The sequence below is a fragment of the Saccostrea echinata genome, unplaced genomic scaffold (assembly GCF_033153115.1).
Source record: "Saccostrea echinata isolate AGI-Se365-2 ecotype Australia unplaced genomic scaffold, CSIRO_AGI_Sech_v1 ptg000030l, whole genome shotgun sequence".
Lineage (NCBI taxonomy): Eukaryota > Metazoa > Mollusca > Bivalvia > Ostreida > Ostreidae > Saccostrea > Saccostrea echinata.
The window spans coordinates 10194749-10209925 of NW_026889779.1; the positions used below are offsets into that span (position 1 = coordinate 10194749).

At 33.1% G+C, this 15177-nt stretch overlaps 1 protein-coding gene across 1 annotated transcript; it reads left to right on the forward strand.

The window, feature by feature from the left end:
* The first annotated feature begins 599 nt into the window (after positions 1–599).
* On the forward strand, positions 600–14550 carry LOC133197255 (leucine-rich repeat-containing protein 74A-like). Its single transcript, XM_061333212.1, has 14 exons — positions 600–705; positions 4084–4824; positions 4909–5111; positions 7707–7814; positions 8771–8864; positions 9093–9142; positions 9276–9357; positions 9514–9599; positions 9868–10062; positions 10215–10310; positions 10423–10692; positions 10791–10876; positions 10996–11149; positions 14272–14550. Exons 1-14 carry the CDS (start codon positions 624–626, stop codon positions 14470–14472), a joined length of 2448 nt encoding a protein of 815 aa, XP_061189196.1. The 5' UTR covers positions 600–623; the 3' UTR covers positions 14473–14550.
* Positions 14551–15177: the final 627 nt, after the last annotated feature.

Here is a 15177-nt window from a genome sequence, read left to right on the forward strand (position 1 = left end):
GAAAAAAAAAACAAAGGAAAAAAATTACGAAGAATGAATTGGCTGAAAAAATAAATATTTAGGAACAGTAATTTTAAGATTGAGATTTTTGCGGACAATCTCAGGAAAAGTCCGTTATACGATATTTACAAGTCTACCTGGCCATGTTGAAACCTATTTATGAGAGTGAGACACACTGTTCTAGCTACTTGGATACGAGTTTCCATGAATGAAGTCCAATCGAAACTTCTTAAGCAATTATTGAGTGAAAAGACGTCAAGTTCATTTTATGATGATGATTATGCGTCCGTTATGATCAATTTTCGTTTCTTTCCCTCAAATTATAAGAAAACTCCCAGAATGAATCAGATAAAAAATAAAAAGTTGATACGACGGTTGCTTCTGAAAATAAAACAAAAACCCGTCTCGATAATAGCACTTTTACACAGTGATAACAATACCAATTGATATGAGGCATTACATAATCAACGTGGCATAATTTGAACTTTACACAAATTTATTTTTTGCATAATTACAGCTGAGTGTTGTCTCTCCTAGTTTGTAAAAAAACTTCAAAGGTTACAGAAGGTTAGACGTCTTCCAAACTTTGAGCGATGAAGAGCTTGACAGTGCCAAAGAGAGCCATGAGGTTGACCTCGGTCGTGCAGGACCTCACTCCCTTGGAAATGGCGGCCTCCAAGCGCCGTCGGAAATCCACATTCAAAGGTATGTTTTAAATGAGGCACAGTTCTTTTAACGGGGCTAAATTTACATATTGGAAAGTCAAATGACTATGAAATTTAACAAAAATCGGTAACAAATCCGGTAAAATAATCATGTTAGCGACCTTGTGGGTTTTGGAAATTGGGTATTTTTGAAGGTACTAAAGTTTAATCTAATTTTGTCAAAGCATGGGTTGCTCTTGATTTCGATATCTGATGGTAAAAAAAATTGTAAAGACATTGGTTTTTCAATGTGGTTTGATTGAAATTAGGGACAGAGAACTAGTCTAGGATCGGGTGAGTTGTGGGTGATCTCGTGTCACGGGAAATGGGATTGGGAATTCTTACAAATGTTTTTCCGGATCGTGTGCAGTGAATTAATCGCTTTCAAACAAAATCTAAGCCCACTCTGCACAATTCTACAGAATGCCTTATTTAGAACACAGATAAGAATTTTAACGAAAAACCAGCATGTGGACACATACGAAGAAAACAAACGGACCCCCAGGAAACTTTAACTTTCCGTAATTTTCCTTATAAATTTTTCCTGACTGTATGAGGAGAAATTTGTAGACAATACATTACATTGTTAAATAACCAAACTAAGAAATACTTTACTGATAATATCGACGAAAAAACACTTGTCTAGGGTTGTTCACGGCATACTGGACTAATCTACATAGAGTACACACCAATTCACGGTAAATTGATGTAATGTTGTTCAAATATAAGACTGTCATCTAAAGGCACGTTATAGAATCAATATGTACAATACACCAAGAGTTTAAGGATCGAGAACAGTGACTACTGCTTGTTTAAACACTTTCACACACTTAAGGGTTGTCTAGTCCCGGACATGCCCACACCTACTGGGAAAAAGTGGCTTCTATTCAAATTCAAAACTCTTGTATATTCTTTAATTCTCCAGGCATCTTGATCACCATACTGCAAGTCTTTGTTGTTTAGTGCATGGATTTTCTAATTTTACTTTAAAAATCCACTCAGTAGAGTATTAACCATATCAGGATCATAATACAGCAATAAAACTATATCTGTAATTAGTCGTAAAATTTACAAATCAAACACGTACGAGTAGACTGAATAACTTTAATTGTTGGCATTGACAATGCATTTAGTATTACAAAGCTCTAAAATTCAAATTATTACGAGAACTAATAAATAGGCGAGATCACTAGCATCTTTGTTCATTTTCGTGAGAGAAAATTAAAGATCCTAAACTTCCAAGGATGCGCCACTGAATAAATTATACTCTAGGCTACATATATAAACTTCTCAGATCTGCTCATAAGTATTTTAAATCCATGCAATTTATATCACTAACTTTGTCACTTTAGAACGAAGATCATATTGTCACCTGTATATTTACAGAATACGAATTCCTGTCGGGTGTCTATTAAACATCCCACTCCCAGTACAAGCTATTTACCAAGCTATCACGCCATGCTTACTTTCGCTTCCCTTTCCGAATTATCCCATCACGAAATATTTATTTTGTTTTTTTATGTAAAGATTTGAGTGTACATCACTGGAATTCTTAATTCTTAGAGTGGTACTTATACATCGTATTTTAAATAGTGTTATTAAATGGGACTCACTCAATTTTCTTTTTTTTTATTGTTGAATATCAATTTAAGTTCTTAGTTTACGGAGGAGTCAATATTGGTACAAAAAGACTAGCGCAGAGCCTCCTCGATTATCAGGCCAATCTTGATTTCATTTTTCCTATTCTTGTTAAAGTGTATACTTTTGAAGAATATCTTATTTAAGCAAACGATTCAGAAATCACCTCCGTCTGAAATTAAAAATTTCAATTTCACAATTTTGAAACATTTTCAAATTAGATTTTTGTACATTGGAGAAAGGTATTTACACTTGGCGACGTATGTCATTAGAGTCGAAATTAAAAACCAATAAAATCGAGTAAACAAAATGTTTTATTTCCAACATTAAAGGGCTAAATTGTCTGTGCGACAACAATTTAATTTTTTTTTTTTTTCAGAAATGATTTTCACGTTGTCCAGGTTGACTGAGTGAGATCGATACGCGGGGTAACATTGGGTAGACATGGATGTTTTATTACTAAAGTCTGACGGAATGTTTTATTAAATATCCAAAATAAAATCAATCCCTATGTTGACAGTGCTTACAAACAAAGATCACTTCTGTAACTTTTAAAAGACCACGTGGGTCTCCCTCGAATGTTAAAGATGTGTTTGTAAATCACATTTAAAGAGATTCTGATCAAGTTTCATACTTTACACGATTTTAATCGAGTGATGAAGAATTTTACCTTTTCTCGTCTTATGTAAGTGTACTCTTTTTAAACTTTTTTCCTTGTTCAACATTGTAATGCGTAGAGCTAAACTATATACGTATTTAAAATTAAGTACATTTGTATATTGTGATAAAAATTCTTATCAAAAGAACTTTTATAATGAATGAAGATTTTGATTGAACGCTTCATAAAAAAAAATATACTGAATGATACCGAATTTGAAGTGGTGATTGTATCAAAGGACATTTTTTACTTATTTATTTATTTAATCTCTTTCTTAATTAATTTATTCTCTTTCTATTTAAAATATTTTATTTCGTTGTTGCTCATTACTGCTATTAAGAAGGGGTGAATTACAATACGACTTTTAAATAGATATCATACGTTGACTTTTAAATGTTTTTAATCCCATATTTTTAACAAAAAGTAGTCCTTCCGTAATGTGAGAAAAATATGCATATCAAATATATATATTCCTGTTGTGTTACCAACCGCTTTAAACGACCCCTTACTGTGAAAATATCTTTGTTACCGTAATCCATTGGTAGTGATGCAATGTTGCGTCTCTTTGAAAACCCCTTCATATAAGGTGAGCATATAGAGAGTAGACCAGTGAAATATTGACCACTCTATCAGAACCCCGCGTTGTACACATGACAATCAAATGTAAATGATATATAATAAGACAACTTCGACAGGTAGAGATAAAAACACAAACGAAGTATCGAAGACCACTGAGGTAAGATACAAGAAAGGTTATTCCTTTAAGAGGGATTCTATACATTATTTGTTGCGAAGCATTAAAATCCTGCTTGCAGTTCTTGATATGCTGTGGATTTTAAGAAGACCGAATCACATGCTTGTTGCACTTTTTTCTCTTGAGTAATCACTGCCGCATTCATTCTGTGTCAATACTTCGGAGTTTATATAGAGGACGAGCAGTGGCATATTTAATTTAGTCCCAACAAACACCTTTCTGTATTCATCCAAAAACTTACACTCCACTGGGAGGGAACTTAAGATTTTTCATTTTTAAACAAACCTCCCAGTTTTTGTGTTGACATAGTCTGTTTCTTTGTCTTTCAGCGCTCGTCCATATAAGATGGCAGCTAGTTCGAGATTACGTTAGATCCGGGCGTTTCCGTGAATTATATAGAGACCCAGGATACGAAGAGATGGATCGAGGAGGAGACGCGGACTACATTGTGTTCAGAATGGGAGAGCGCGAGAAAACGTTCTTTGAGAAACTTGGTATGGACACAGGACAAAAGAAAATGTCATTTCGTGAAGTGGCTGAAAAATTAATGGAACAAAAGTTAAGCTCAAGCGGATATGAGGATCCCAATGAAATGATGTTTCTAGAACAGTACAAGAAGAGGAAAGAGGAAAGGCGAATAGCTGAAGAAAAGGCAAAGGCTGAGAAAAAGACAAAAACGGCAAATGAACAGCAGCAACTAAATGCCGCCAGTGGAACCCAGTTGGAAACCGTAGTGGAGGAAGGTGTGCCATCGCTTGACCTCAATTCTAATGAGTTAAATTTTCCTAATGATAGTTCTACAACAGATATTAGAAAAAGTAGTGTAATGTTCAACGATACACTGAGTACTACCAGAAATGGGAGTATATTTAATGGGAGTTACATATCTACTGAACGTAGACATAGTGCCATGACGGACACAGACAGAAGCGTCATCACGGATGTTCTTAATGATGACGTCACTAGAGATTTATTTAACTCTTGTCCATCTCGGAAATCTACAGCCTCTCTACGCATGCGCCCTAAAATGTTGGATGCTATGAATGGATTTGATTTTGATGAAGGAGAAGGTAATTTTAATTTAATAAAGCGTCATACGAAAGAGGTCAATATGATTAATTCAAAATTTGATATAAACTTTTTTTCCCTTTCAGATATAGCACTCTCAGATTTGAAATCGTATAAAAAACCAATACGGATAATCACAAAGACACGTGATATGTACAATATAGCTTGTGCCATGTGCGGTGTGGTTCCATTGCGCCAATTTGTTAAACAATGTCATGGAAGATATGTGAACCTAAATAGCGTCATGATGAGTGCCAAAACTATAAAACCCATTGCTATATCACTTGTGGTAAGTCTTTTGTGAACTTATGATACTGTTGAAAATTTCTTGTAATCAAAAAATTCATACTAATGATGACACTTTAGAATTTAGTAAATAATATTGTATCTTCGATTATTTTGAAGAATGAATTAAATGAATTTAAAAACAAACAGCTAAATAATTAAATAGAGGTCTGATAACGTTGTCTTGCAATTTTTCATATTTTAATATTGAAGAGCGCTAACAAACACTACATAAAATCGGATCTAAGCATATGAGTACTGTTTGTTCAGATGTTTCACGAGGAAAGGCTTGTTCAAATTTTTTTGGTTACTTAAATTTTACAAAGTTTTATTTAGTTTTTGCATCATTCAAAGACAACATTGATAAATTTTTCTAACAAATGTCTGCAAGTTTAAACATTTCTATTCCATGCTTTTTAAAGAGATTTCAGAACTTCAGAATAAAGTACAGAGATTATTTTTTGTTATATAAATCTTCAACAGCATCTAAAATTGATCATTTAACCATTAGCTTGAATCAGTCAGCAACCAGTCGGTATAATCTAATAATAAGCATAAATAGCTTACGATCAGCTCAGATCAGCATACCTAACACCATCAAAACTATTTCTGGAGATATCATATATTTCAGTACAGATTCGTGATGTTCTCTCTATTTCTTGAGAAACTTTTTTCAAATACTGTAGATTCCTTATTTTACTTAATATACTTATACTTAATATAGCGAAATGGCTCTTTGACGACAAATCGCGAGAACAATAGTTCGCAAGTGGAAGGTTGATCAAGAAATTTTATATGAATTTCAGTACCATAAAAATGAAAGCGAGTAAATTTATTTCGTGAGTGGTTCTTTTCGCGAAATTACGCGATAATTAATTTCCAGCGTATATATAGGTATCTACAGTACATATTTAGTGTAAACGAAACTGATTAAAATATCAAGAATTCAGATATTAAATTTACAATCCTGAAATCAATTTTTCTTCCCATAGCAATTCCAAACAACAACAACTAATTAAATTTATATATGTAAATCAACATAAGATTAGAAAACATGTAGCTAGCAAGCATGAGCAAGACTATATGGCCAAACAGTTGAGAGAATTATAATTAATGCTGTTAATTTCAGAAAAAAATTCATTCATTGTAAGCATGTTGGCCTCTTAGCAATGCTTTTAAAAAAGATTGTCTGACAATTTCAAAATGCTGAATTGTTTCTGAGATGTGCACATTTTAGATTTTCTCACTGATATAATGTTTCTAAATAATTTTAAAACCATTTTTTAAATACCAATTAAGTATTTCTAGTCTTTTATGTCTTGCTAAATTTAAAAGTAGGCCAAGATATAAAACTCTCTCCAAGTCTGTTCCAACATGTAACTGTTTCTTCAATTACATGTATATCATTGTATAACCCTGTGCTTACACTGCTTAAAGCAAAAAAAAAAAATGTTATTTTTTCTTGCATCTTTGCTTGCGAAGATGGTTGTTCTTTATGAATAATAAATTATATATAATATATAAATATATTAGTAAATTTATTTACGAATCAATCAATCAAATGTAAACTAAGCTTATTTGAGACGGCCCAACTACAGAAAATTGAAGATTTTATTTGATGATGCACTTTATTAAAATTCAGTTGAAGTGATTTGTTGATAGATTTAAGGTTTGGTTTGAATTCAGTTTGCCAGTTTCTCGGCTCTGTTAAACAGCAATTTTCCTATCTTATCATTGTTGTGTGAACAGCTACAAAGTCGCGCTGTGATGGAACATAGCACTCGAGAACTGCCCATGAAAAGAGATAGGAACAGATAATTCACGGATAAGTCCAGAACCCCACTGACTTGACTACTGTTGATTACGAAATATTTTCTTCTTTTATTGGTAAAAAAACCCAAATACAACTTTTGTGACATTGCTGAATTGCAATCACTAGCTCTCCTAGAGCGTTAATTTATCGGATATATGCGAATTCAATTCAATATTTATCACGAGTTTGCTGATTACTTCCTGTTTATGTGAATTTTCCATGTTTAGAAATAATGCCTTCGTTCTTTTATTTTTTTTTTATTTTCAAATGTCACGACAACTTATAGTTTAATTGTGAATCCTCGGCGCTAAGTTCCAAATATATTGACCTCTCTTATTAATTGACTATTTCTAAGAATTTAGTGAAAAGATTAATTAAAACTAGACTTTTTATAACAAGTTATGGAAATATGATAAATAGTGTATGGTACTTGATAGACAGCTTAGACCTTTAGAGCATATCCCACTTTATCAAGGTTCTCCATAAAAAATCTGAAGTAGGTGGTGAAAGTACGCTTAAAAGTGGACCTTTTGTGCGAGCGCCGAAGGCGCGGGCCTGCTATGGTCCGGGGGGGGGGCATGCTTTTGTGCGATCCTGCTACTGTCCGGGGGGACATCCCCCCTCCCGTAAAATTTTTGAAAATTTGAGCCAGGAGGGGACATTTCCTGGTTTTAGGAGACACAATTTCAGTCTCAAACAATGTCCTTAAAATAATCCCTTTTTAGAGGATAATAACCAGAACTATAGTATATTAAGTCAAATTATTGGTATTATTAATCTTTGCAGAGGGACAGAAGAGTGGTGGATCTTGACGTTTCAGAAAACAACATTGGTCCACTGGGAACGATGTATATATCAGAGATGATGACACGCAATGATAATATTGTAGAACTGGTATGATGACGTTCATGAAAATGTATGATTTAACCCTTCCATGAAAGAAAATCAATGAAATTTGTGACTCTCTCTATCTCTATATCTGCTTAAGATTACATGCAAGATCAAAGATAGATTATAAGTCGGTCACTAATATGTATAATTGTCATTTAATCAGACATTTTATGACATTTCTCATTATCCAAATAAATAAAGAAATGTTATTTAGAACATAAGACAATTTATCCGATTATAAGTATTGCTGCTATTTCAAAGACTCTTTAATTTCACAATATTTTTATGGCATTTTTATGCCATGAATACAAATCCTAAATCCACAAATTATTGATAATTTATATACAGTAAATCAATGTAATTTAACGATACGTGATTATATGGAATATTTTTGATTTGTGTCAGTTTAATTCCATTAGGTGTACTAAATAAGGGAAGGGTAGTTACGTAACCGGCATGATGATATAACGTCTATAGATTATGCCATATATGGTGTTATAAATTGTGAAAGGTCAAACAGTGTTAATCCACCATTTACCAGATTATCCCCTCCTATATAATTGATACGTTCTGTCGTACCTGACGAACTAGGCGGGATCTAATCCTCTCTTTCTGGGTGCATGATTTATTAGTATCGCTCTCTGCAGGTAGAGGATTTTTATCAATCACAAACAATAATCAAACTCAATCAGGTAAACCTTGTCTTTATCGCAGAGGTATTGGTGACCATTAGCCATGGAAATCTTTATATGATATTGCTTTATTAAACTACGAACATTAGCATTGCTTTGGTTATGTTGGTTGTACATATACAATGTATTCTTTTTGTCATAGACGATGAATTTTATGTTTCTTTTATGCTTAAATAATTGGACACATGGGTTGTCAAGAGGTATAGACGTAATGACATCGTGAGAATTTAAATGCAATGACGAAACTTTTTATGACATTCATTTCAGAATCTCAGTTGCACATATCCCGGAAAGGAGGGACTGCGCGTGCTCAGTGAATCTCTGACACAGAACAAGTCACTTGAAATCTTAAGATTGGAATGTAAGAAGGAAATATGTAACATCTAAATTTTCCCCATTTAAAATGAAAAATGCACTAAGAATTTATAACGATTAATAGATTTGTAAATTCTAGATTTTTAAGAGATCCTAAAAATGTAAGCACTATACTCGTATATAAATGCGTTACGCCCCATTAAAAGAGTAACAAGAAATGATTGTGGTTAATGGTTGAATTTTCATAATACACTTGTATTTTTATCAATTTCAGCAAATAAAATTCAGCACACTGAAACGCATTTAATCAACTCTTTAATTGAAGTAAGTGATTTTAATGTATTATGGCGGCAGTTGGAAGTCTGTGTATTTGTTCAGAGTTGTTCAAGGTCAAATGTAATTAATTTCATGATTTTTTAATGGTTCAAATATTGATATGTTTTCCTTTGTACTTCAGAATGTTCGCAATCTTAAAGAATTATATCTGGGACATAATGCAATCGGGTACGAGGGAGGCTGTGCGCTTGCAAAATGCCTTGGTAAGAATTACAACCTTTCGAATTGAAATACTAGTAAATTGTGATCATTTTGTAATAGTGTGACTATATTTATACTGCAATATTTTCTCCTTTCACAACGTTAGAAATTCGCTTGAAATCAGAATATTTCAAAAACATTTTTTTTCTAAAACTCAGAGGATAACACTACTTTAAGGATTTTGGATTTACAGTGGAATCATATTCGGAGAGAAAGTGCGTCAGCCCTGTGTAAATGTCTGTCCGTAAGTAATTACTTTCAAAAATCCTTATCAAGACACATAAGTCTTATTCAAAACATTTAAAACAAGTTCAAAACATCAACTTTATAATAACAGAGAACGGCACATCAGATTACTCTGTATATGTATCTTCTTTTTTACAATTTTAGACTTAATACCAAAATCATGAAAACACAATGGTTTTAATGTATTTACTCGTTATTGTAAATTTAGGAATAAGATATATGAACTCTCAATATGTTAGAAAACTTAATGTATATATTACTGACAGGAAAATGTGGGTCTTCGGACATTAGACATTTCATGGAATGGACTGGGTAAAGAAGGGTGTATCGCACTGGCCACATCCTTGCCTAAGAATGTCTACCTCAAATCCTTAATCATCACTTCAAACAGAATCGACATGTTGTCATTAAGGTTTTTGCTTCACGGTTTGGTCCGAAACAAAGCGCTTATTTCACTAGAGGTATTTATATTAGTAATCTTTAAAAAGCTTATATCGTCTTTTCCTCATAAATGTAGAAAAAAATGCATTGGTTTAATATGAATTATTAAAGCATATTAACCGAAAAATGTTACGTTTTTGAATTTAATCTTAAATTATATCATCAATCACAGATGGGACGTAATCCAATAACGACAGAGGGCGCTAAAGCAGTCATTAGGGCCGTGCTGTCTTCCAAAGTCAGCTCACTGGAAAGGATTTGTCTGGATGTAAGGGATCTCTTTTTTTCATTTCATTTACAAATCTCAATATATTCAACTTTTTCAAAATGACCTACACTAATTTGCATGCATTCAAAGTGGTTTTTACATTTTGTTAAAGGACATTTCTGTAGACGAACAGTTTATGGTGTTCATGAAAGAACTGTATGACAAAAAAGGAGTTAGGGTAACTCACGGGGAGCTACTCAGTAACGGAAATGTAGTTGAAGAAAAACATCACGATCCCCATGATCTTAATCGGTTTGATCCGGTTATGGTGCTGGTCGAATACATGCGGATCGATAATCTTCGACTCATCGACTTCTTCCAGTATCTCGACACAAACTCGAGAGAGAAGCTGAGCAAAAGTGATTTCCGAGAAGGGGCAGCGGTAAATCAAAAGATTCTTATTTTATACATGTATATTTAAACGCCAATAGCCAAAAATAAATAGTTGGACATAACGTGTAATTTTCTATTCTATTGCAGAACTTGTGTTTGCCCTTAACGGAACACCATCTTGACTTAGTCATGGAAAAGGTCGATTTAAAGAAGGATGGTTATGTGGACTTAGAGTAAGCATGTGTGCTTGGAATTTCAAAGAAAAAAAATCTGAACTGTATTTTTTCTAACAGATTAAAGTTTAATAAGTGTGATAGCAATGTCGACTTGAAATGACTTATTTTCATTTCAGAGAATTTATGACCGTGCATCGAGAAGTTTCTCGTCAGATCACACAAAGAACAACGAAAGCCAAATCAAAGAAGAAGGAAGACGAGGGTTTGGTCAGCTTACGGAAAATACTCAAAGAAATTGTAGAAAAACGCAACAAATCTCACAAAGAGAAGGCGAGTAATCGGGGCACAGGTCAAGGCCGTGATCACGTGACGACTAAAAATAGAACCCTCACAGTGACTAAACCTGCACTCTCTGCACAGCATGGACAAAGATGATAGAGTTTCCCTTGAAATACAAATATATTAACCAGATTCTTTCATGTTACTTTTTCTTTGAGGCATTTGACCGATCAAATAAAAAAAAATCTCTGCATTTGGTAAAATGCCTCTACTGTTATATATATTCTCAGCACAATCTTCGCCACATTGCACTAAGCATGTATTTTATAGAGTTAGATCCATACCTAAACCCCATCCTTTTATTACACTTAACAAAATTATCTCTTAACCAGCAATCTATCTACTCAACCCTGACAGTTTAATTTGCACAATTATAAAAAAAAGAATGAAGCATAAAATCTAAAGATTATCAAAATGGTGATAATGAACATCAAACTATTTTTTTCAGGCAGAAAATAAGTTCAACAAGTCATGACCTAAATTACCGACCAATGATAAGTAAGATATGAGTGTGACGTCATTTACATGTGAATAACAGTCACTATTTTCACATATTTGTGACGTATTTCATCACATTTGTACAAGTGATGGTGTGAACACAGTTAAATGTCTTTGTGTGATAATGTTCATAATCAATAATTATTTAACCAAGAATTTCCAAGTGAAAGTCAGATGAGCTCATACAAAGTAACTTATCAACGTCACATTAATCGGAAGTCATCACACAGGTTCGATAATTCATCAATAGGATTTGGGGGGTTATTGTCTGGATTAACAGTACACCTATTTTCGGTTTATACTCAGTAACTGGTTTGCTTTTGGCGGAAACAGTAAGTTACCAGGTTATCGTTTTTAGCAAAACATATACCCTGCGATACCCAGACGACAACATGACATTTCAGGTTCATGCATGATGCCTGGATTAGAAAGCCCATTGACCCCAAGGTATATAGTTCAAGGTCAAGACAGTTGTGAAAACAGTTCAATCAATACCACTTCTCGCTTTCTTACTTGCTGTAGAAATGCAACCTGACTGAAGAGGAAAAAAATATTCCAGGGTCAAAAGGCAAAGTTATCATTTTTCAAAGAGGGAGTTTGATTCTAGACTTAATTTTTATGCAATTTTTAGACAAAAAATTTCTTTACTTCATTATAGATATGTGACTTGCATTCTTGCATTGAAGAAGGTTTGATTCCTAAGCATAAGTTCACTATACGTAAGGGAATTTAAAACGATAGGATAGGTGCAGACCGGGTAGGAATGGGACTTTAATGTAACTGATCCATAACTTTTTGCTGAGTGAATAGAAAACAGCTGATATGTCTGTTTTAAGCGTAGATATTTTTGTGTTGTATGATTTTTTATATCCAAACTTCAAAACGATGTTTGGCTAGCATTGAAATAAAAATGAATTAATACCTAGAGAGATAAAAATAGAGGTCATTTATAATCCCTAATATATGTATACTAGAATAGTAGGATACACGCATCAAAAACGATTTTGCCATTTATCGGACTTTAAGGTTCATTGATACTCTGATAAGAGACATAACTCTTAATGACATAAATGTCCATTATTCCTTTATAGATTTGTCGAGTTGAAATGTCTTTTTTGTTAAATTTTGCCCCGCAAGCTATGATAAAATTGTATTTTACTTATAAAATAATTTTCTTTTGGAAAAATCATAAGAGTTAAAGCAACATTTTATATGAGTGAGCAGAGGGTTTATGAACCTTACGTACTAAACTAGAATCGGTACACTAATATCAGAAAACATTTATATGAACATAGCGTATAATATGCTTTCTTAAAAGGGCTAGGTATTGGTAAGATCTGGAATGAAATAGGAATTGATTAATTAATTATAATATCTAAAAGACACTTTTTTTGCAGAATCTGAATAAAAACAGCTTAATTCATTTTATCAACAAGCTTTATTTAATTGTGAAAATAACGTGGACAAATAAAATTCAGCGCCATAAAGATTAAATTTATAACAGTATACCATTGATGATGCCTCAGATTCTCAGTTGAATCATCTTTACACAAAGAGGGACAACTTTTGAATAAATGACATGAGTACCGTGCTCTGGGTATTGATTGTCGTGATCTACATATATCATCTTAACAACCTCCATTGAATTACGCTAATAATAGAAATTGATTTTCTTTTCAGCTTTTTGCTTGAATTTTATGTCACTTTATAGACATGTTGATCACCATAGGACATCTTGTTAAAACGTTTGTTTGTACAGGCCCGTGGCAGCGGTTTCAAAAGTGGGGGGAGTTCTAAAAAAATTTGATAGGCAAAAAAAAAAAAAAAGAACCTAATTAACCATCCATTTAAAGGTAAATTTACTATAGCTAAATACTAGTACTATACTCAGAAAAAGTGGGGGCTTCCCCCCTCCCCACTCCCCACTACGGGCCTGTTGTAAATGTATATACATGTACATGTCCTCGCGGTTTGTGTGCCCATTTATCAAATGCATTTCCGCCAAGAATGAGTTCTGCACATCACCAGTAAATTGACTTCCACAATTCCTAATTGTTGGTTTATAAGATAGGATAGAAAGAGAAAGCCAACTATATGGCTACTTTAAAAAACACTTTGATTCAAATATAGCTAAACCATCGTAAATGCTAGGTGCTCCATTCAAATAATTTACTTGTTGCAAATCATACTATGCTCAAAACTGAAGACAATGTTGAAAGGCATTCCATAAACACGCCTTTGATATAAAAAACGATATTTTAGAAATGATTAATGATTGCTCAGCTCTAAAAGTTAAGCCTTCAAAATCCATATCTTTAGAAAATAGGCCACAATGGCTATATATTTGACATAAGTCTATCTTTATGGATTAACCGAAATATTGGCTGCAGTTTTAGAACTCTAATTTTTTTTTAACACGATTAAAATATACTTCTCACTAAAATTAGCAATTCGTCTCTCTATTTAATTCCTGGTTTTATCTGATATAGTAATATTTTGACAGATTTCTGTAAAATAACGTGTTGCATTTTGATGTCAAGTCTTCAACATGTAAAGATGTTCATATACATGAAGTAATAATTTCATGTATTAATAATTTTTGTATTCTTTTGTAGGCAAGAGACAAAATTCAGATGAAAAATTCTGGAGGACAACTCACACAACTCGGTGCAGCAAGAAGACTTTCCGAAACAACCAATTCTCTTAAACCGACCAATCAGAGACGGAGAAACTCCATTCAAATATCGACATCCCCCCGCTCAGTCATATCAAATCATGATAATGGAGAGACAAATAGTCATATTTTAGAACAATGATTTTTTTCAGAGCGTACATGTAAATTATTTTGTTATGTTTATCCATTGAAACGAAAAATAAAATAAGTTTGATTTGTATGTTTTCAGTAACGTGATATGACAATAAACACAAGCAAGGAACACACACACACAACTCTCTCTCTCTCTCTCTCTCTCTCTCTCTCTCTCTCTCTGAAATAGTTGGTTTTGACAAACAAATCAAAATGAAAATAGCTATCTATCGCGGGATTCTTTCTATTATAAAAAATTATTCAAATAACTTTGGTTTACAGTTAGATTAAGCACTTTTCGTATACATTGACAAGAATGACCTAGGACCTGCAAAAACCCTATTCATTTGTGTAAACTTACTATTTCACATTACTAGTAATTAAATTGAAAACAATACATGAATGAATAACAACAAGGCCGCTGTAATATTATCAACCCAAGATTTAGCTCATCTCTTCGCAATGTTTTACAGTTGAGTTAGAAAAGTCATTTGCAAACCAGGAATCAACCAGCATTATTCATACTTTCAACATAAAGTCTGTTGCTTATATATAACTGATTTTTATTAGGTGGTCAAACAATACTGATTTAACGTTAAACTTGAGGTCAAATTATTTCTTTGCACTACTCTGCAGTTGTCGCTTTTGTCGAAAACTCATTTGCAGAATCACAGTCAATCCTTTGATGAAAAATCAAGACAACATACTTCGTTGA

Coding starts and splice junctions, on each gene's coding strand:
- LOC133197255 (XM_061333212.1), top strand. CDS start 624: ATGAGGTTGACCTCGGTCGTGCAGGACCTCACTCCCTTGGAAATGGCG. Junction 706..4,083: donor TCGGAAATCCACATTCAAAG/GTATGTTTTAAA, acceptor TTTGTCTTTCAG/CGCTCGTCCATATAAGATGG. Junction 9,358..9,513: donor TGCGCTTGCAAAATGCCTTG/GTAAGAATTACA, acceptor TCTAAAACTCAG/AGGATAACACTACTTTAAGG.